Raw genomic sequence first — 22,441 nt, 5'->3', positions numbered from 1 at the left:
AGTGTTGGTGACCGAAACCTCAGGTCCATTCTGGCCCTGGCACTGGGAAGCTCTTCCAGACGTGAGGGGGGTGGCCACATCCCGCCGCCCACCCACCCGGGGTCTAGGTCTGCAGATCTGGAGTCTTAAACACACAGGAAGTCGGGGGCCATGCGATGTCCTGGGTGCCGCCTTTTAGCTCCAGCTATTTCCCCGGCTGGACAGGACCGGCCAGGACAGGGTTGGGATGAGGGTGAAGCCGTGGGAAATTTTGGCAGAGCTGTCTGGCTTTGAATCCCAGCGGAACTAATGAAAAAAAAGAGAGAGGATGAGAAAGGAGAAGACCACGGTGCAGCTGCCAGCTGTGGGCCTCCCAGGAGTCGGGCCATCGCAGAGACCCTGTGGAGGGGTGCCGTCATCGTCATGTGAAAGGCTGAGCCTCTAGAGGCCAAGACGTTCGGAGACGTCGAGGGGGACCCCAAGCGAGGCCTTGGCCACCACGCTGTGCCGCCTTGCTGGGAGCGGCGTGAGCCGCCGGGGCCACTGTGGGCAGAGGCCCTGCTGGCCTCTCGGCCCCTGGGGACTGCTGGGTGTTGCCTGAGCTCTCGAGAGCACAGGGTTGCTTCAGGTTCAAGAATGAAGACTGGGGTGACCCTGAGTCTCCTTTGCAGGTCTGTGCCTCATCTGTGCCGTTGGCGTCGAGCCCATGGGACCCCGAGTCAAGTAAGTGTCTCGAAAGGAGGCGTTGAAGGGGCTCAGGGTGGGAGAATGTGAGTGCGGAGGGGCCGTGAGATTCTGCTGTCCCGCCATGAGAAAACCGCAGGCAGTGGGGGCGGGGGTCTGCGCAAGGACTGGGACCCAGGCCAGCAGGGCCAGTGCCGGTGCTCTGTCGGTCCATGCACGGCTTTCCCTTCCGCTCTGAGGGTCTGTGGTTGGAGCTCTGTGTGGTTTGGGGTCTTCCGGGCCTCTGGAGGCCCCGGCCATGCATCCTCCTCCTCTCCCACTGCCTGTGCTCCCATCCCAGGCAGGATGGCTGCAGGCTGGTCCTGTCGGCGCACAGAGCCCTCAGGTATGGAGGCCGTGTAGCCCTCCAGGCACCAGGGCTGCTCTGTCCACACGGGCGCAGGTCCTGGCTGGGCCTGCCCTTTACAGGCACATCTCCCTACTGTGCCGGGGTCTCTCTATCCTGCAGACAAGGACCCACAGGACGCGGCAAGTCAGGGCAGAGCGGGGACTCAACCTGGCCTGACGGGACCAGGGGCCCCTGCTCCCCCTTCTCCCCGCTCCACACTGCTGGTCAGACGAGAATCTGGACTGTCCCTTTATTCAGCAGAGTGCCCTCCTCCGTGTCAGCCGTGAATCAGACGTGACTGGGACCCTGTATTTGCCGTTGAGGGGCCCGGTCTGACTGCAGTGGAAAGGAGCATGTGTGCACAGAGGATGCCCCGCTCCTCAACTAGGCCCCGGGGCCCTGAGCGGCTGCGGAGCTCTTACTCCCATTGCACAGACGTGAGAACTTTGCTAAAGAGGTGCTCGCTGTGTTGGTTTTCTAGAGTTGCCATAACAAGTTGCCCAAACTGGGTGGTAAGCAGCAAAGATTCATACTCTCATTTCTGGAGGCCAGAAGTCGGAAATCAATGTGTCAGCGGGGCTGTGCTCCCTCTGAAGGCTCGAGGCGGGGTTCCCTTCCTTGCCGTTTCCTCCTTCTGGTGGCTCCAGGCATTCCTTGGCTTGTGGCCGCACCCCTCCAGTCTCTGCCTCCATCCTCACGTGGCCTCGCCCCTTGTCTGTGTCTCAAATCTCCCTCTGCCTCCCTCTTACTGGGGACACCTGTCATTGCATTTAGGGCCCACCCCAAATGCAGGATTTTCTCATCTCCAGATCTTTAACTTGATTGCAACCTCAAAGACCCTATTTCCAAAGAATGTCACGTTCACAGGTTCCGAGTGGATGTGAATTTGGGGGACCACCACTCAGCCCAGTAGACATGCTCTTAAGTTACAGCAGCCGTGGACTGGGTCCCACCTCCAGGCGGGTGCCTCAGTCTCCCCCCTCCTCCAGCTGCATGGGGCGCAAGCTGGGTCTTCCAATGGCGGCAAGCTCGGCTGGTTCCCTTCTGGGCAGGGAACATTTCTGGATGTCTCTAAACCCGACTGGGGCGTGGAGCTGGCTCCCGACTGTCAGGGTCCCCCACGTGGTTCCTACTCTGTCGTGCTCTTGCAGCCCCTTGCTGCTTGTGTTTTGCCCCTTGATCAAGCTCACAGCAGTTTTTACGGATGGGCTTTCAAGATATTTTTACTTCTGGAACTGCTTCAGGGCCTTCTGATCTATCAGAGCTGCTCCAGGAGCGCTGCAGCCCTGGGTCACGTTCCCCTCGGGCTCCCGCCCTCAGACAGGTGGATGTTCACGGCACAGAGTCACCGCTCCGAGATGCTGCTTGACGAGACATGGTCTTTCCATGACAACGGGTCCTTGTGGGCCTTGTTAATGGGGCCCGACATTCCTCTGGCGGCCCTGCCTTTGTGGGAATCTTATTATCGTCGCTCTCCTTTCATTCTCTGCACCGTCTCTTCTGGTTTATGTTATGAAGCTGCCAGTTCCCACCACCCCTGCCGCCTCCGCCCTGGTCCCCCAGCCGGTGTTCCGATTGTGTGTGACTTGGGGCTTTCTTCTCCCTCCTCATTTTTGGGGGGACTTCATCCCCCACCCAAAAAGGGAAAGGAGTGGGAAGGGAGGTTGAAACTAGCGTCGCCCTCCCCCCATTTCTTTGGCTTTGATAAAATATTGAGGAGGAGCGAGGCTGTGAAAGAACCGAGGGAGCGAGAGGTGTTTGGAACGCCCAGGTGTGTTATTTCCTGTTGTCTCAGAGACCCACCCCTGCAGGGAGGGGAGAATATGCTCCGATTTTTTTCCAAATCAGTGACTCTGATGGGCTTTAAATAATAAGTGTTGTGCATGTGCTGGCTCGTCCGTGCGAAACCCCAGAAGAGCGCGTACTGACGTGGGCTTGTTGACTTGGCAGGTGCTGCTTGGAGCTCTGGGGAGTGGTCTCCGTGCTCGTGGGCACCTTCATCTTTGGGCAGAGCACGGTGGGGGCCGTCTTGGAGCTCGTCTGAGGGGCGGCCGCACCTGAGCAGGAGGGGGGCCTCCCCCGGCCCTCGTGGCACCGCTGCCCGAGTCCAGCCGTGGGACCGACGTCATTCCGTCATAAAGATGCTGGAGAAACGGATTCCTTCTTCCTTCTCAGGCTGCTCACTGGGGCTTCTGCTGGCTCAGAGGGCTTCCGGCGCAGTGGGGAGGAGCGTGTCAGGGTGTCCTGGGGCAGCCCCAACCGGTGGCCACAAACAGCAGAAATGGGCTCTCACAGTTCTGGAGGCTGGGAGTCCGAGGGCCAGGTGTCGCGGGGCCACACTCCCTCTGAGGGCTCCAGAGATCCTTGCTGCCTCTTCCGGCTTCCCGCGTTGCCGGGCATCCTGGGCTGGTAGACGCGGCACTCCAGGCTCTGCCTTCATCTTCCTGGGGCCATCCTCTCTGCGTCTCTGACCAAATTCCCCTCTCGTGTAAGGACGCCAGTCATTGGATCAGGGCCCGCCTTAATTCAGGATCACTTCCTCTTAATGTAGTTACTTAATTAGCATCTGCAAAGGTCCTGTTTCCAAATTAGGTCAAATTCACAGATTCCAGTGGCTAGGACTTTAGCTTAATATTTCTGGGGGACACAGTTCAACTCATACCTGAGAAGTAGGGGCTGAGGCCCAGAGAGCCGTGCTTTGGGGCGTCGGGATCAAAGACCTGAGGTGAGGGCGTGAGAGCCCAAAAGGAGGTTTCAGGTGGTGTCCGATGGGGGGTGGCGGTGGACTCAAGCTGGGCCTCGGGCTGGGGCGTGGGGACTGCTGAAATCCTGCCCTTGACCAGGAGATGCCCAAGGAGACGGACGCCCAGAGCTGGCCACACGACCTTGCACTTGCCACATACCCCGATGGGGGGAACCCCAAGGAGCGCCCCCTTTCCCTTCCACTGACCGGACCTGAGGAGCCTGGAAGCCAAGTGGGCCGTTTGCGCTGGGGTTCCCGCCTGGCCCCACCCCAATTCTGGCGTGAGGAGTCACATGAAGCCGAGGAGGAGGGGCGGACGGTCTGCCCCAGGGCCTGGGGAGAGGAGAGGAGACGGGGTGGGGAGAAGCCGGTGGAGAGGCCCGGGGGCCCAGCTGCTCTCGCCCCGTGCTCACCAGCACAGACCCTGCCCAGGCCCGGGGACGTCCTGGATGTTGCTGGGTTCAGGCCGCTCTTCCTGCCTGCAGACAGAAGCAGCCAGTGGTGCAGAGCCAGGAGGGGCTGACATTCGGGGACGCCTCCCTCGGGGGAGGCAGGGGGCCCAGCTCTGTTTGTTGTGTCCTGCGATGTGTACATGACTGTGCGAGGTTGGTGGTGATAGAACCATTATTTTGTTGGTTTTTTCCAGCCTGTCCACCTGCATGAATTTTTGAAATTGAGTTATGATTCACATACTATAAAATTCACCCTTGAAAAGTGCACAGTTCAGTGGGTGTTAGAAGATGGAAGAATGGTGCAGCCATCAGCAGTATCTGATTCCAGCGCATTTTCTTACCCGAGAAACCCAGTGCCCGTGGGCAGTCACTCCCCAGGCCCCCTCCCCCAGCCCCCTCCCCCCGGGCAACCATGAATCTGCTTCTTGTCTCTGTGGATTTGCCTGTTCTGGACATTCTCTATGAATGGGCTTATGTGACATGTGGCCTTTTGGGTCTGACTCCCTTCATTTGGCATAATGTCTTCAAACTCATCCATTCAACAGGTGGGGCAACTGAGGCTTGGAAATGTCAAGGCCACCTGTCCTGTGAGGTCCAGAGTTGGGGTTGGGACCGATTTGGGGTTAAAGTCTGTTGTCCGGTTCTTTCCAGTCCACGCTTCACTCGGAGGAGTGGCCAGGGGGGTGGGAGCTGGGATGCCTGACCCTGGGGGCAGGGGGGCACCCTCTGTGCTCCTCCGCCATGGCTGCTGGTGGAGGCAGGAAGTGTGGCCTCTGGTGTAGACTCTGACCCAGTGGGGGGTACACAGGAGCTCCAAGTGCTCTCTGACCAGCCGCCCCACACCCCCACCGGCCACACCCTGTGTTCAGCGGCCACAGCATCCTCCCGAATGAGGGTCTCAGAACCAGGATCGCTTTAATGGAGCATTTACCACCCCCGAGCCAGCAGCGAGGACGGATGGTCAGTCATTGGTTATTTACAGCCTGAATGTTTCCTAAAGCACGTGGGGCAGGCCAGGAAGGCGGGGGCCATGAGAGGACCATTCGCGGAGAGTCCTAGCATGAGAGCAAAGCACGCTGGGGGTCAGGTCGTGTCAGAAAAGGCTTTGGAGTCAGACCACCGGTTTGAACACTGCCTCTGCCATTGGCTATCTCAAGATCTTGGGCAGTTTATGAACCTCTTCTAAGAACCGGTTTCTCCACCAGCCAAATGGAGCAGGCTTATTGTGTACGATGTGATGTGGGCTTACTGTGAGGAGTGAAAAAAAAAAAAAAGATGAGCAGCCGGTGGGGGACCCAAGAAATGGTAGTTTTATTTCCAGAAAATCTGGGTTGAGATTGACAGAACACTGAGCTTCCTGGCAGCTGAGGGAAAAAGGGAAATAAGAGGACACGAGGGCTCACCCCAAAGCAGGAAAGCATGTCAGGAAGGAAGTGGACTGGCACTAAATGCTAAGAAAAGATAAGAGTGGGGCTCTTTGAGGGGTGACAAATATCATCACTGGGGACAGTGGTTTCCGTCTCGATTCTGTGACAGCTACAAGTGTGTCCTCATACGACTAAGCCTCAATTCAACCATCATGATGCAGGGACACAGTGCTGCCAGAGAAAAGCAGGCTAGGATGTCACCCTCTGATGTCTGACCTAACAAGGAAGGGACGGGCTGTCTCCTGGACTGTCCTGCCCCAAGACTAAGTGGCTCCCTTAAGTTTGTGACAGCCGCTGGATGAGGGAAGGGCTGGAGGGGGTTCTCACGGTCAGGGTGGTGTGGCGTAGGGCCTTGAGCACAGCCTCTGGGTCTGGAAGATCTGAGCCCACTCTGCCCGCCACCTACCAGCCATGTGACCTTGGCCAGGCCTGGCCCTCCCTGAACCGCCCTTGTCCTCAGGTGCTCACTCAGGAAAGACTCCAACAATGCTGTTTTTAGCCTTGGCGTCCCTCCTGGGCCTAGGTGGGCAGCTGCCTCTTCCTTCTCCCTTCCGGCCCTCGGTTTCCGTCTTCTTCACTCTCCTCTAAGACAGGGCTGAGGACAGCTCCCCTCCCTCCCAGGATGGCCATGAGGACAAGCTGAGACACACTTGCAGAGCCCCCGGCACAGAGCTGGCCTGCACAGGCGCCCGGTCGAGGGTGTCACCTGTGCTTGTGGGTAGAGACTCACGTCTCGAATGACAGCTGTGAACGTGGCCAACTGACATTTCACAGCACAAATGACCTGTTCTGCCCTGAGCTTCCTGGGGAAGGCCTTCCACTGGCTCAGGTGCCCCCAAGGGACTGCACAGGGACCCCACCCCGGTGCCGCTGCCCCCAGCACCTCAGCGGCTGCCGCCTCCACGCAGGCTGCCTCTGCGCGCCTCCCTTGGAGGGGCGGGTTTGCACTGGACGCGGCAAGCACGCGGATCAGCCCGTTGGAGGCAGGTGGTGAACGCCTCTGTGTGGGCGGGTGAGTCGACTGGTGTTTTTTCTTTTAATTGAGGTGAAATTTGCATAACATAAAATTAACCATTTTAAGGTGGACAATTCAGTGGCATTGAGTGCCTTCACAATGTGTAACCACCACCTCTAGTTCCAGAACATTCTCATCACCCCAAAAGAAAGCATGAAGCCATCAGCAGGCACTCCCTATTCCCTCTGCCCCCGGCAACCACTGATCTGTTGTTTCTGTAGATTTAACTACTCTAGACATTTTATAGGAATGGAACATACACACGTGGCCTTTTGTGACTGGCTCCTTCACTGAGCATTATGTTTTCGAGGGTCATCCATGTCGTGGCATGGACCCACGGTCTTTCCTTTTTACGGCTGATCTATTCCATTGTGTGGACAGAGTACGTTTTATTTATCCATTCATCCACTGATGGACATCGGGGTTGTTTCCACCTTTTGACTATCGTGAATAAGCTGCTGTGAACATGTGTGCACAAATATTTGCTTCAATGCATCTTTTCAATCCTTTTGGGCATCATATATGCCCGGGGGTGGAAGTGCTGGGTCGTACGGTAACTCTGTCTTTAACTGTCTCAGGAACCTGCTCAGGATCTTAGTGTATTCATCTGGAGTGGTTCCTCCCCATGTGTCTACACTGTGTGGCACAGTGGTTAGGGCACAGGATGGGGGCAGGTAGTTCTGGGCTTGGATATAAGCCGTGCCATTTGCTTGCTGTGTGACCTCTGCTGAGTTACTTGCCCTCTCTGTGTCTCCCTTTCCCCACCTGCTGATCACAAGATGGCACAGGCAGCATCGAGGGTGATGGCACCTACCCCGTGCCTGACTCCGTGCCTGGCCCTGAAGTGTAATTTAAGTGGGAGCTCTTATACCTTTTAGGGTTGAAATTTGTTCTCTTCAGAGCCCATTCCACGCACTCAGAACCCGAGGAGGCGCTGAGTGCTTGTGGGCTGCAGTCAGCAGAGACGCTGTGACACACAGAGGGCTTGGGCAGGTGGGTGTGACGTGTGGCATAAGTGTAACATGCCCAGCGAACGGGGCTCCTCAGCTGCACCCCGAAGATCCCCAGCCCCCTGAGAATATTATTTTTAAAACAGCTGAGCCGACTGGAACAGCACCAGCTTCGGGGTGAGGTGGGCTCGGGGCAGCTCTGTGCTCGCTGACGCGGCCAGCAGGACCCAGTCCAGGGGCGTTCTCATGACCAGGCGGTGCTGACCTTCAAAGTGGGGGGCTCTTCTCCTCACTTTATAGACGAGAAAACAGAGGCTCCGAGAGGCTCGTGGCAAAGACGTTCAGCTCAGAGATGTGTAGCTGGGACTCGAGGCTGCATTGTATGCTTCCCCCAAGCCCGCGTCGTGTGGCACTAGTTTTGCACGAGTGGCCAGCATCCTCCAGCCCTGCCAGGAGGTGGCTGGGAGGTGAATACCCAGTTCGAGGATGGGAGCTGCCCTGGGGAGGAGGGGATGGTGGGGGCCGAGGCCTCGCCCAGTGGCGACGGCTTTACGACCGCCACATGTCACAGCCGGGCTGCTCCAGGCTCAGAGCTGGAGGCCAGAGGATGCCCCTCCCGGGTCCCGCCTCCCCGGGCTCCCACTGGGGCCGACCCACCGCTGCCCTGATGTGATGTAGGGCCTCCCCCTCCCCCCTCCCCGGCTGCTCCTGGTCCCCCCACCCTCCTCTCCATCCTTAGGAGGGGGACCCACGGCTCCCTGGAGAGTTCTGTGTATGACATCTTTCCTGCAACCAGGACAGGGAAACAGACGAGGGGAAGTCAGAAAGGTTCCAGAATAGGACTTCACCATTATTTCCAGCCCAGTCTGTGGGCGCCTGTCTCGTTGGAACAGCTCATTTCCAGGTGTGCAGTGAAGGATTAACTGCCTGGAGAGGTCTGGGCTTTGCCCTCGGCTCCTGGGAGGTGACCTCTAGGACTGTCCTGCCTGATCCGAGTGTCCTTGTTAACCTGGGGCTTTGGGCCATGGGGTATCAGCTGGACCTCCAGTGGGGCTGCAGGCTGGGGTCAGCCACGTCCGCATGAGTGACCCCCACTGAGAACTCTGATCACCGAGGCCCCAGGGGTGTCCCTGGGTGGCAATATTCTATGCATAATGTGACACGTTAGTGCTGGGAGAAACAGGCACTGTCTGCCCGACTCCACTGGCAGGGGACGACGGGAAGCTCTGTGCCTGCTCTCGCCTGGTCCCTGCCCCACACGCCTCTTCACATCCTTTTGCAGCCATAATCTGTAGCCACGAGCATGATGCCTTTGCTGAGTTCTGAGTCCTCCTGGTGAATTATGGAACCTGAGGGTGGTCTTAAGGACCCCCGAACTTTGCAACAAGCACAAGCTTATTTGTCAAAATACGTTCCCCATAGTCATCACCTCCATTTCACAGATAAGAAAACTGAGGCTCTGGGCCGAGCTGGTCCAGGTTTCACGGCTCCTCAGGGGCCCCACTAGAAACCATCCTCACACTAGACGAAGGGAAACCACCACACACAGTGCGCGGCCGCTGCCAGCGGAGTTTATTGGAGCCGGTCCAGTGGCGGCTGGCCGCCTGGCAGGGTGCTGACTACCGGGCTCTGCTGCCGTGTGCGGCCGGGCACAGGCCTAGGTCGGGCGCTACGGGGGCTCGGCTCCTACCACGTAGAGGACTGTCAACCAGGACAGGGAGCGGGGCGCGTCCTGCTGAGGCCGCGGCGGCCTGGGCGCCTGGGGCTGGGCATCTGAGGCCCCGTCCAGGGGGTGGGCTAGGGAGGGTCGGGCTGCCGGCTCCAGGAGGCCTCCCGGCCCAGTGGCGGGTCCGACGCTGCTCTGCCAACGAGGATGGGGGTATGGGGTGGGGGAGGGGGTCTCCTTCACTTCAGAGAGCGGGGAAATACATTCTTGTTTGGAAGTATATTGAAAAGACAGCTCGTGTACCAAAGTGTCTAGAAAAGAGGGGACGTCCTTCGTAAGAGGAGCAGGGTGGCAGGCGCGTCTGCAGGCCTCCGGGAGGGGTCAGTCGCGGCCCACGGTGCACCAAGCGGCTGGCAAGGGGTGGGAGAGAGATACGTCAGCAAAGGGGGGCTGTGGGGACGGGCAGCCCCTGCCGGCTGCAGCGAGGGGCCGGTGGCTCACCTCCCCTCTCCTGCACCCCTGGACCACATCCCCTCATTCAGCTGCTGCCGGCTCTGTGCCAGGCGGGGGCTGGCCTGCACGTGGCAGGGGAAGGCTGGGGCCCTTTTGTGGGGTGCAAAGGTGCCTGCCGGGCCCCTCGGTGGCAAATCACATGCCTGTGGAGGTAATGTGGGTCTGGCTGTGAATGGGGGAGGCGAGGACCCACCTTGGGGCCTGCCCTGGACTGGGGGGTTTCTGGGCCTCTGGCACAGCCCCACCACATGCTGGTCTCTTCTGGGCCCACCTCCCCGGTGTCCCTGGCTTTTGGTCATGTCTGAGGTGCCACCCCGTCCCCACTCTGTTGTTCTGAGGTTGTAGTGCCACTTTCTGTCTCAGGCCCTGTCCTCACATTTCGGGGGCTGGCCTGATGCTCTGGCCCTGGGTCTCTCCCCGCATTGGTGCCGAGCACTCATTGGAACTCCTGGCAGCTAAGGCAGCAGGAAGAGGAGTCGCTGGAAGATTTCAGCCTTGTCCTTCCCTCGACTCAGCCATCTCCTGCTGGAACCAGGGCCCTGTGGTCCCCCACCCCCACCCCCCTGCCGCTGTTCCTGGCTCTCTGCCCGCCCGCCCGCTACCTGGCACAGAGATCCTGGAGAGGGCCTCGGGCTGGCTCAGCGTGTCCACCTTGGCGTGCCGGAACGCCTTGCACACGGGGCTCTGCAGGTGCCTGCAACCCAGGGGGCCGCCAGTGAACGCCTGGGGCTGGGTGGTCCGGCTCTGCCCAGGATGGACCTTAACCCTGCTCAGCCCCCTGGAGGCTTAGAGCCATCGTGTGAAGGTCAGATGGCCGGGGAGTGGCAGGTCTGGGGGAGAAGAGCCTGGGTCTTTCTTTCCAGGGACTGTCCTTAATGAGAATTTTTTTAGCCCTTGGGGCAGCAGTTTTCAAAGAGGATCCCAGGGCTGGCCAGGGACCTGTCACACTGCACAGAGAAACACCGCCTCCAGCTGGATTGAGGGCAGGCATTGGCTGGAAGAGGCCAGCGCTCTGGGGCGTGGATGCTGCTGGAACCCCGGCTCATTATCACCATCCCCTCCTCCCCTCCTAGGATACTGCGGGACAAGGGAAGGAGCCGAGAGCCCTGGAAAAGCTGCAGGGGAGCTGGGGCCGCCCCACCTCCTCGTCCCATCACCTAATTGACCGCCGCGGCCTGGCGCTAGAAGCCATGGCTGTGCCCACCTCTTCCACTCCTCCTCCGTCTCCCAGAACTCGTAGACCACGAAGGTGAGGCCGTCCGACAGCCTCACGGCGGCGATGCTGCAAGGGGAGAGGAGAGGAGAGGCCGGAGCTGGTGGACTAAACTGCACCACCCACATCCCGCCCCCCTCGGCTGCTCTCTTCTTCTCCCCGCCACCTCCCTACCGTCAAACGAGCCTGGACAGGGCGCCCCCGGAGCCAGGCTATGGGGTGCCCTAAGACCCTGGAAATGCGAGCCTGGCAGGAGAGGGGGTGGCCAGGGGCCGGGGTGTTCCAGGACAGGCAGCCAGCCTGTCACCAGCCCAAGGCTGCTCTGCTAATGCTGCTGCCGGAGCCTGCAGGGCCGGCCATACCGTCTGATCAGTCCAGCATGTCTCCCCACCGCCACTCGCCTCATTTTAAATAGGACTGATCCTACTTGGTGGGGAGGGGGAACAGGGTGGAGGGCTGACCTCCAAGATGACATCGTCTCTAACGTGCCCCGGTCTGGCCTCCCCACGGCGCTCCGGGCTGCTTCTCTTTCACACACTCAGCAGAACAGAACCCACGAACCTCCTCGAGGCAAGCTTTATAATTACAGGCAATTCCAGGTCGGGCCGCCCAGGATGGAGGCAGGGAAACAGGCAGCTAATGGTATCATTAGTTCATTATGCTCCAGCCTAAAATTACACGTGGAGCCGTGGGCTCGTGACTCCCGGAGAGGATGGGGCGGGGTCCGTGCCGCCCGCCAATCAGATGTAAGCCATGGCCCTTTGCCAGACTCAGCCGGCGCTGCTTACAGGCCTTTCGGTCGACAGACAAAGGTCATCAGAGCAATTTGGCGCATCTAAGGCTGGTTGCTGCCCCGAGATGAAAGCAATCACCGTGATTGCATTTGCTCGGCTAATGACGTCCTGATTGATTTTTCTTGGGCTGGGGGTGCAGGTGGCCTCTGGATGGGCAGAAGACAGGCAGGCTTGGGGTGCAGGGAGGACACAGGATGTGAAGCCCTACTGCGTGCCACCCGTGTGCACAGGAGGGGCGGCTGGGCCCCTTTCTCCTTCCGCATTCTCCCGGCAGCCAGCATCTCTCTCAGGATCTCCCCATTTGTACGCACACCTCGATGGGCATCTCGAAATTAACGTGGCCCAAACGGCCTGCGTGGCTCCCTCCACCAGCACACCTGACCTCCTCAGTACACGGCACCATCCTCCTCCGAGTTTCTGAAGCCCAAGCATCTCAAACTCTGTCTTGCCTCCTCCTTCCACAACGCCCTCCTCCCGGCCGCCAGCAAGTCTGGTCAGCTCTGCTCCGAAACAGATTTCAGCTCTACCCTCGTCGTGCCAAGGCCATGCCCCCATGCCCGGTGACTGCAGGGCCTCTCCCTGGCCACCTGCTGCAATCTTGTCCCCTCCCGACCCTTCTGCACACAAGGGAGACCAGACCATGTCTTGCTCCTGCTCACGCATCTCCAATATGGTCCAAACGAGCAGGGCCTGGAGGGTGGACGTGAGTGGGTCCTGCCCGCCGCCCCTGTCCCTCCTCCGCCCTCGTCACTCTGTCCAGACACACCAGTGTCTTTTTCTCAAACACGGCGCCCTCGCTGCCACCCCAGGTCTCAGCACAGGCTGATCCCCCCGCCCAGACTGCCCTTCCTCAGTGCACACGCAGCCCCTCAACCTAAAGCAGCCCCCTCCCCAACCGCCCCCCACTCGGGACCCTCAGCCTCCATCACCAGTCAGAATCATCCTCCTTTTGTCCCTCTCCCACCACCTAGGATAAACGATCAGCAAGAGCAGCATCCTGATTCGTGGCTGTATCCCCCGGGCCGGCCCCCAGGAAGGAGACTGAAGGCATGTGCTCTCGACTTGGGAAAAAGCCAAGTGAAGAGGGAGTGGATCGAGGCAGGACACGGGCTGCAGCTACCGTCGCTGGGTGCTGATGCGTGGGCCCGAGAGGGGATGGAGAGCCTGGCGGCTTGTGCCAACAGCCCTCTCGGGCCACCCCCGGCGAGGGTGAGGGCTATCGTCTTTTGTGGGCCACTCAGACGTGCCCACGGCTGCCCGGCTCAGCTCTGCCAAAAATCAGCGCAGGCCTTGGTGGCAGGACAGACGGCGAGGCCCCTGAGGGGCAGCCACAGCAGTAACAGGGCAGCTAACACGGAGTGGGCGCTGACTGGGTGCCAGGGGCTGGCCGAGTCCTTCACGTCCAATGCTCCATTTCGGTCTCCGGCAGCCCCAGGGAGTGGTCCCGCTTTCCAGATGAGCTAGCTGAGGTCAAGGAGATGAATCACTCGCCCCATCTGCACAGCGGGGAGAGCCTGCGCCAGGACCGAACCCAGCTCTCTTCACCGCCCTGCCAGTGCTTCCCTGGGGAACGGTTTGTGCTCAGGGGTGAGGCTGGGGGGCTGCCCCGCCCTCTACCCCGAGGCGGAGCTGCCCGAAGCCCCTCGCTGACTCACTGGAAGCAGTCCTTGGTCCCGGCGGTGCCCCGCAGGTACTGTCGCAGAGAATCCAGGAACTCGCTCAACTGCTCGGGGCACACGGCCATCTCCTGCCGGACCAGCTGCAGGTGCTGCGGGCCACAGCCGAGTGAGCGTGGGTGCCCCTGGGCCGGGCAGCCCCTCCCCCTCCCAGGACCCCACAGCCCCATGGGCACAGCCTCGCCATGCCTCCCTTCAGAAAGGAGGGGCAATTTGGTCAAAATGAAACCAACCAAACCCCACATGCACGTGCACTTTATCCTTACATATAAGAACGGGCTAAAAAAGAACTAGAACTTAAAAAGTCAAATGCAGGGCCGGCCCAGGGGCGCAGTGGTTAAGTGCGCACGTTCTGCTTCGGCGGCCCCGGGTTCGCCAGTTCAGATCCCGGATGCAGACATGGCACGGCTTGGTAAGCCATGCTGTGGTAGGCGTCCCACTTAGAAAGTAGAGAAAGATGGGCATGGATGTTAGCTCAGGGCCAGTCTTCCTCAGCAAAAAGAGGAGGACTGGCGGCAGATGTTAGCTCAAGGCTAATCTTCCTCAAAAAAAAAAAAAAAAAAGTCAAACGCAGGAAGCAGTCCCCAGAAATGCTGAAAACCAGAGGAGGGGTTTGAACAGGCTCTACGAACATCTGGGGCTGCCTGTGAGGCATCTGGGTCCTAGACAACATCCGTGAGCAGCAGAAGTCGTTTCTGATAGAATCGGTGTGTGGACATCACTGCTGTGTTGGTCCCTTGGCTCCGGGCCACACTTTTTTTGCTCAAAGCCCTGGCGCCTCAAAGAACAGCCCTGGGAGGGGAGGGTGGCCAGGTGCTGGGCTGCATCTCCCCTCCTGGTGGTCCCTGGGGGGCCGGGTGTCAGGGACACTGAGCCACCGGCATCTTGAGTCCTAGCTCAGGCAGGGCTGGGGCCACAGGAGAGGGCGGGGAGGGAGGCCTCGGGAACGGGCTCACCATGTTGGTGCCTTCTTCATCTGAGAGGCGCTGCTGCAGGTCAAACCAGAGGGTCTGAAACAGCAAAGCACAGAGAGATGCTGGACACAGAGGCCGCTGCCGTCAGGGAGGCCTCCAGGACCACAAGGACACTGCAGTGCTCAGGGCCCCACGGAGCTCCAGCCCCTCGGCCCCAAGTTTCCAGAGGCTCTCGAGGCCCCCACTGGCGGGAGCTCCCAGGGGTCAGGCTCGCTGGACAGGGCTCAGTCCGCCCCCCACACGGCCCTGGCCAAGCACACCCTCTACTTGAGACCTACCTTGGCACAAAGCAGGCTCCACGTTGCTGGGGTGGGGTGTCCTGGGAGAGGCAGCAATGGGGACTCGAGTCCTGAATCCAGGATGCTGGTTTTTTGCCACAACTGCTGGCAACAGCCCTGAGATTCCCCATTAACTTACAAATCACCCCTAATTGTAACCCCTGGCACCTCAGCTAACGGTCTGAATGAAGGTGGGCTGTTCTCGCTGGTTCTGCAGGCCCTGCGCTAAATGCTTTACAAACACATTTTATTTAACTTTCCAGACTTCCTGAGCCAGGGGTGCCCCACTGTAAGCTCCACGAAAGCAGGAACCCCGTGCACGCTATTCACGGCCTCGCGCCGGCGTCCAAAACAGGCCCAGAAGCTCGAGGATGCTCACTGGTCACTATTTCATAGCAAACAACCCCGGACTCTGAAGCCCACAAAAGTTGGTTGTTGATTCTGGGGCTGAACCCAGGGCCTCTGTCCTCTGACACACAGAATCATGATTCTTCTTCCTTGAACATGGGGTACCCCAATAAATGCCACTTCTGTGCCTATGGCTGTCCAGCCTCCCTGAGGACAGCCGAAATCACACCCCCAGGTCTTTCCTCTCATGCAAGCACGTGTGTGAGGCACACCGACTGGATGTTAAGGAAAACAGCAGCACATGTGTGGGCCTGGGACCCGTGCAGTCACCATCCTGAAATTGTTTTGTTTTTTTTTTTGAGCAAGATTAGCCCTGAGCTAACAGCTGCTGCCAATCCTCCTCTTTTTGCTGAGGAAGACTGGCCCTGAGCTAACATCCATGCCCATCTTCCTCTCCTTTATATGTGGGACGCCTACCCCAGCATGGCTTGCCAATCGGTGCCATGTCCGCACCCGGGATCTGAACTGGCGAACCCCGGGCCGCCAAAGTGGAACGTGCGCACTTAACCGCTGTGCCACTGGGTCGGCCCTGAAATTCTTCATGTTTGGACAAGGGGCTCTGCCTGCTCACTCTGCGCCGGGCCCTGTAAATTACGCAGCCAGTCCTGGAGAGGGTACTGACTTCAGGGACACGCGGCGGGAACTTGGTTTGCGGGTGGCCAAGGAGCGCCTGGCAGGGGCAAGTCTGTCTCCATCATTTGACAACCGTGTAGGCGGGCACCTGGAGGGCAGCGGCTGCATCTGGTTTCCTAGGGGCCGGCAGGACCACGCGCGGGTGATGATGAGGGGAGGATGGGGGAGGCACAGCGGCAACCACCTCTGCCCCGTCCCCCTCCCAGACCGGCCGCCTGGCGCTCGATCCTCCGGCGGAGACAGAAGCGGCTCAGGTTGGCCCGCGGTGGGCGGGGCTCGGAGCTGGCCCCACCCCATTGGCTCCTGCTCGCGGCCTCGGCCAATCAGAGGCCAGCGAGGCGGGCCCCGCCCGTCTCCAGGAGGCCCAGGTACGCCTCGGTTTCCAGCCAGCCGGTTGTTAGGGCGACCGGGGCGCTAAAAATAAGCTTCAAAGGGCCTCCCCCTGGAGGCGCCCGCGGAGTTGTTATGACAACCAGGCCTCGGGGTCCGCGCGGAGCCGTCTCCACCTCTCCCACCCGCAGCTTTAAGGGCGGAGATCCCGCCTCGCCTCAGCCCTGCAGGTGGGATGGCCGCCTCCTCCCTCGGACTCCCCTCTGCGCGGCTGCTTCAGCCTCCCTCTGAGCGGGGAGCCCTGCGCCCTGCCCCCGCGAATCCCTCTGAACCCCCAAACGCATCAAAGTCCTAAATCTTTTGCCCTTTTGCAAAAGATGTAAAAAAAAATTTTTTTTAAGTAGGAGAAATGTAAAATCATCCCAACCCTAGGGCTCCTGGAAACCTGCTATCTTGGTTTACGTAGGCATATGGGTACAGCGTGTGCGTATATAGAAGTCTTGGTATCAGAACGTCCAATAATAATTGCTAACATTGCTAAAATTAATTGTTAACTGCACAGCAGGCTCTGAGCTAAGCCATTAAGACATCATTTTATTTAATCCTCATAACAACTCGATGAGGGGTCCTATTCTGACTATCATCTCTATTGTGAGAGGAGGAATCTGAGGCTCAGAGAGGGTAAGCCACTGGCCCAAGGTCTCACAGCTGTTCAGTGGTAGAGCCAGGATTTGAGTATGGGCAGTTTGATACCTGAGCCCATTGGTAAACCTTAAGGCAACCCGTTTCCTTTCTTCCAAGAAACAGTCATTGTTATGAGCTGAACCGAGTCCACCCCCCAAATTGATGTGTTAAAGCCCCCACCTCTAGTACCTCAGAATGTGACCGTATTTGGAGACAGGGCCTTTTAAGAGGTAACTGAGTTAAAATGAGGCCATTAGGATGGGCCCTGATCCATTATGACGGGAGTCCTTGGAAGAAGAGGAGATGAGGACACAGACACGCACGGAGGACGACCATGTGAAGACACAGGCAGAAGACAGCTGTCTACCCACCAGGGAGACAGGCCTCAGGGGACAGCAGCCCCGCCGTCACCCTGATCTCAGGTTTCCAGCCTCAAATTGTGAGAGAATCAACGCTTGTTGTTTCAGCCCCCGGCCTGCGGTACGTGGTTTCGGCAGCACTGGGACACTGATACAGTCGTGTTGTGAGCGCCCACTGAGTCACGACACGTCCTCCGAAAACACGACTCAGTGAAGGCCGTGCCGTTTTCTATTACCCGGAGACGCGCTGTATCGTACTGAAAAGATTTCATGCTGCTGGCGGTCGGGTTGCTTCTAATCTCTCCTGGGTCGTCACCGTGCCTCCTCACCACTACGCTTTCTCGGCGTCACCTGCCCAGGCCACCCTGCCTCAGAGCAAGGCCTCCCCAGAAGCCCTGTTCCCTGCTGCCCATGACCCTGCTGACTACTTTCGGCTCCTTGAGATGCCTCTCCTGGCACCCGCGCTCCCCTCCACAGCTGCTCCTTCCCCAGACACCTCTCCTCGGATGTATTCCGCTGGGGGTGTGTCTATCCTTAGGGAGCTGTGTTCTCCATTTCCATGCTCTGCCTGTGATGTCTCACCAAGGCTCTTTGACTTCTGTCCCTAACTCCAGGCCTAACTCTGCACTCCCTGGGGGCTGGGGAGAGCGGAGGGCTGGAGGCAGGGGTCGGTGGCTTACCTTGTTCTCCAGCCGTCCTATGAGCTCTGCCAACCGGCTGATCTGGGCTTCCAGGCCCTCCTCCTTGGGGTCCGCAGTGACTGGGAAAGAGGAAGACAGACAGTGATGGTGGGCAGGGCCAGGCCTGGGGGCAGGGGAGCCCCTAGTCTTCCGAGGGGCCAAGGCCTGCCCCCAGCCTCTCAGTCCCGGTCCCACTCGGAGGCCCAGCACCCATGTGGGCCACTGTCAGAATTCCTCCAAGGACCCCCAGCCGGTGTCCCCCAGCCCAGGCCACGGCTCTCTCACCAGATGGAAGACTCGTCCCTTGTTCCATGGCCATGAGCTTGTGGTTGGGGGCGTAGGGGGGCGTGGGGCTTCCATACCAGGGCTCCACCGCGCCGTGGCTGGCTTTGCTATGGTTCTGTCTGCAGTGTGAGCGGGGAAACACACACAGCATGAGGGAGGCCGCAGGGCCCGGGCCACTCCAGCAGCTTGGACAGACATTAGGCACGGACCGTGGGCTGAAATGGGCACTTTACCCGGTGGAGCCCCATCCCTGTGAAGTGGGCATGGCGGCCTTTGTTTCAGAGGAAAGGAGGCCCCCAGGCAGGCAACTTGGCTGAGGCCATGCAGCTGGTGGGGCAGAGTCAGGATTTGAACTCAGCTCCATTCTAGGACTCCACAGCCCGGGCCCTGTTCCTGGGAGGCCCCACCCCACCCCAGTAGGCTCACAGCGTCCCCTGGGCCTCCCTCTCTGCCTGCCTCATGAGGAGCCCATTTGGTGTTTGGTGCCCTCTGGGGCGGGGTATCCTGGGTTTGTACCAGCTAGACAACTCCCCTGTCCAAAAAGGGGAGCCCCAGGACACAGTCAGGAGTGGGCATTTAATAGGACAGAGAACTCTGTGATCTTGACCTCCGCCAGGCCCCCTCTCTTGTCCCTGTACACCACATACACGGTTGTGTACACACACATGCACAGCCCCCAGCATGCTCCGAGCATGGTGCCTGCACACAGCAGGCACTCAGCAAATGCTCGGTGGATGCCCGAATCCCCACGTGCAGAGATGCCGGAAAACTCACCCATACAGGAACACAGACACACATATGCACATAAAACACACACACACTGTCCTGTGTACACGGCCGACATGCCCGGTCCCCAGCCTTCCTCTGCCTTCGGGCAGCACTGCCATGGCACCTTCTGGAATTTGTCTCCTGTGAATCTGAAAGCTCGGCAAGCCGCTGCTGTGGGAGAGGAAAGGCTGGCGGAACATTTGAGGTGTCGATCCTGGCAGCTCTACCACCCAGCAGCAAATTAAATGTGGCCCGCAGACCATGAACGGGAGCTGCGGGAGTCCGCGAGGGGCGGTGGGGTTGGAACCAGCAGCTTGTGCCTGGAACATCCCCCGGGCTGGGAAATAGGAAGGCAGGGGACTCGCAACCGGGAGCCAAGATAGCTGAGAATTGGGGCGTTTCAAGGTGCGAGTGCATGTGAAGCAGATGTGTGTCCTCACCACGACGTGCCACCCCCATCACCAACATCCCAAAGTAAGGTCCCAAAGTGGGGGCGGACAAGTGTAACCGCTGACATGTGACAGGACTGGCAAAGTGCAGGAAACCAACTATGAAAATTGTGCAGCCCTCTTATCTGCTCTGCAGCAGGATAAAAATGGTGAATTTTTAATCAAGATAGTGACAAAAGAAGGAAATCTAAGAGACAGCTTCCAGAGCTGTGGCTGTTAACCTTCGGGACCCTCAGAGTCACAAGACAGATCACAGATGCAGAGTTCCGGGCCCAGCTCCCAGGGATCCTAATCCAGCAGGCACAGCCCGGGGCCCGGGAATCTGCATTTTACACTTCCCAGGTGAGTTGGCTGCCCATGCTCAGAGTAAACACTTTTTGGGAACAGTGTCATCAAGTGGTCTTTGCAATCATATCTGATTGGGACCAGCCCCTCAGCAACCACAAAATACGTGCTCAAACACCCACCCCACAGCAACCAATGCCCTGCTGTGTGGGGCCTCTGCCTGACACCCATGGCCACGCAGAGAAATTCAACCCTCAGGCCCACTTGGGCCAGACACCTGGCTGTTGCTCCCGTCCATCCGTATTTCTTTATTTCCCCTTTACGCCAGGCAATCGGCTGTTCTGGGAGGACCACGCACAGGGCAGTGTCTCAACTTGGGACAGCAAATGCGAGGGCTCGTGGCCCCCAGGGACGGGCACTACTGAGCCAGAAGGAGAAGTACTCCTCTCTAGACACCGGGCTCACCCCTTGACACAGCATCCCCCGCCAAAGAGGGGGACTCTGGACGCTTCCCCATGGCTTCCAGGACATGCAAACACGGCCTTAAATAACACTGGGAGAAAATCAGTCCGTTTCACTGCTCTTTCAATCCTTCTGAGGGAGTCAGCATTCAGGGATCGTCCGTCCTCAGCGCCTCTCTGCCATCTCCCCGTCTCTCTCTAACAATAGGGAGCAGCCTCAGAGGCTCTGTGGGCACAACAGGTGCTTGGTTCACAGGCACTTCACTGATGGCATGTGACACTTGTTTTCCAATTGTGGTAACCACATATGGTTTCCTAAATTGATTTCCAGCTTTAAAAAATGAGAAACAGTAGGATAGTTCAAGATAAACAATAACGTGAGAGATACGGGGCTGTGGCAAACTGATTCGTGGCTAGGAAGCAGTCTTCACTGTCTGTACCGCATGCACTCCAAGCATTCTTCCAAGCACGCAGTGTCCCATTCAGTGCCCTCAGACAGCAGGTCAGCACGTGCACGGCATACTCCCACACGACCCCGCAAGGTCCCGCGGACGCACCGGATCTGGCTGGTCTGCTCTTCGATGGCCTCCACCGCACTCTCCACGGAGCTCAGCAGTGACTGGATCTGATTGGCTGTCTCCTTCAGGAGGAAGCGCGTCACAAACTGGTCCACGTTGCTCCCACCCTCGTACACCTGTGGAGGGAAGGGAAAGGGCACAGAGGGGGAAGGGGCTCGGGAGGGAACTTGGCTGTGGGTCTGGCACAGAGTTAGGGGGGGACCTGCGGTGGTGTCTCTGCCTTGCAGTGGGAAGTGGGGACCCCATTGTCTCCTGAACTTGGAGGGTGTACAGCTCCTGCATCAAGGCAGGGGCTATGGACTCAGAGGCCAAGTTTGAACCCTGGCTTCACCACTTACTAGCTCTGTGAGCTCGATGACCATAACAGGAGTCACTGTGGTATCTATCTTACAAGGTCGTAGTGAGGATTGAATGACAAAATATACATAAAATGCTCAGCACAGTGCCTGTCACATAGCAAATACTCAATGAACAGTAGCTGCTATGATAAAGATGATGATGTTGATAATGATGATGGTGATAGTGGTGGCAGTGATGATGACAATGGTGATATGATGATGATGAGGATGGAAGTGGTAGTGATGTTGATGGTGAAGATGGTGGTAGTGATGATGGCACTGATGATGGTGGGCGATGGTGGTGCTGGTGGTGGTGTTGCTGGTAGTGGTGATGATGGTGACTGGTGGTGGTGTTCTTGATGTGGTGTAGACAGGGATAAAGTATTAGGGAAGAAGAAGTCCCAACCTCCTCTCCCTCCTTCCTCCTCCAAGGAGGATTCTTTGGGTCCCTGGGCCTTCATGCTGCTACTCAGAGAAATGAGAGAAGACAATTAGAAGCAGCCAGAGAGGCTGGCTCCCCAAAGAAAGTGCCTGAGGTTCCGTCCTCAGAAGGAGGGGGTGAGTGGGGAGTCAGGGAGAAACTGAGACTTAGCGGCCACAGGATGAGGAATTCTGGGGCAAAGATGGGCAAAGAGGGTTTTCCACAAATCCTGCAATGTGGTGTGATACAGAATTTGCCCCTTTGTCAAGAGTCTACAGCAAAGACATTTCTAAGGTTTCTGGATCCAGCTGAGTTTCTCTGGGCTTCAAAATGCTTTACAGGGAAGGGAGGGAGCTCTGCTTAGTCAGGTCACTCAAGGATGGCAACGATCAAAATGACGCCGTGTTGGGAATGCTGGTCCTGCCCTCTCAGCTCCTGTGCCAAGACCCCACCCTCCTGAGCCACCTGCCCCGGCACCTTGGAATTCTGCCCAGTCCCTGCAAGGCAAGAAAACAGGGCTCTCGAGGAAAGCAAGTGAAAACATCCATCACTCTCTGGGAATTAATTATCAATAACTGCACATGGGAGACACAGCTAGAGACAGAGAGACTGAGCAACGGAGGCAGAAATGGATACAGGGGTGGAGAGAGGCCAAAAGGAGAGGCACACAGACAGGGAGGCACAGAGATGGACACCCTGTGCCAATCACCAGACCAGGACGCGGGAGACAGGCCCTGACAGAGAATGAATGTGTGGCAGAAAGTATGTCAGGTTCTGGAAGCCTAATGCATTGCAACTATCGATTATCCTTCCTAGCAGACGGTGGACCCACACACAGCCCAGTGATCAATGGCCTCTGGACAGCGAATGGCCGAAAACGAACAAGACAATGTGGTAAGAAATTTGAACACAAAGAGAAAGGCTGCCAGACGCCATCAAGCAGAAAAATGAGCTGAAGTGTGTTAAAAGCACCCAACCAATGACTGAGGGTGTGGTCAGGGGTCAACATG

At 58.4% G+C, this 22,441-nt stretch overlaps 2 protein-coding genes across 2 annotated transcripts in view; one reads left to right on the top strand and one right to left on the bottom strand.

Moving 5' to 3' along the window:
- SLC38A8 (solute carrier family 38 member 8) overlaps window positions 1-3,208 on the top strand; it is a 29,388-nt gene extending 26,180 nt beyond the window's left edge. The window contains exons 13-14 of the mRNA XM_070613949.1: window positions 651-702; window positions 3,002-3,208. Coding sequence (XP_070470050.1) covers window positions 651-702; window positions 3,002-3,095 — 146 coding nt within the window. The 3' untranslated portion in view covers window positions 3,096-3,208. The remainder of the gene's footprint in view (window positions 1-650; window positions 703-3,001) is intronic.
- A 5,985-nt stretch (window positions 3,209-9,193) lies between these two features.
- Window positions 9,194-22,441, bottom strand: part of NECAB2 (N-terminal EF-hand calcium binding protein 2) — a 29,668-nt gene continuing 16,420 nt past the window's right edge. The window contains exons 6-13 of the mRNA XM_070613950.1: window positions 20,652-20,788; window positions 18,132-18,250; window positions 17,847-17,926; window positions 14,457-14,510; window positions 13,480-13,592; window positions 11,022-11,099; window positions 10,420-10,511; window positions 9,194-9,714 (exon numbers count right to left, since the gene is read on the bottom strand). Of these exons, the coding sequence (XP_070470051.1) occupies window positions 9,686-9,714; window positions 10,420-10,511; window positions 11,022-11,099; window positions 13,480-13,592; window positions 14,457-14,510; window positions 17,847-17,926; window positions 18,132-18,250; window positions 20,652-20,788 (702 nt within the window). The 3' untranslated portion in view covers window positions 9,194-9,685. The remainder of the gene's footprint in view (window positions 9,715-10,419; window positions 10,512-11,021; window positions 11,100-13,479; window positions 13,593-14,456; window positions 14,511-17,846; window positions 17,927-18,131; window positions 18,251-20,651; window positions 20,789-22,441) is intronic.

The sequence above is a fragment of the Equus przewalskii genome, chromosome 3 (assembly GCF_037783145.1).
Source record: "Equus przewalskii isolate Varuska chromosome 3, EquPr2, whole genome shotgun sequence".
NCBI classification, from domain to species: domain Eukaryota; kingdom Metazoa; phylum Chordata; class Mammalia; order Perissodactyla; family Equidae; genus Equus; species Equus przewalskii.
This window is presented reverse-complemented; position numbering and strand designations above follow the sequence as displayed.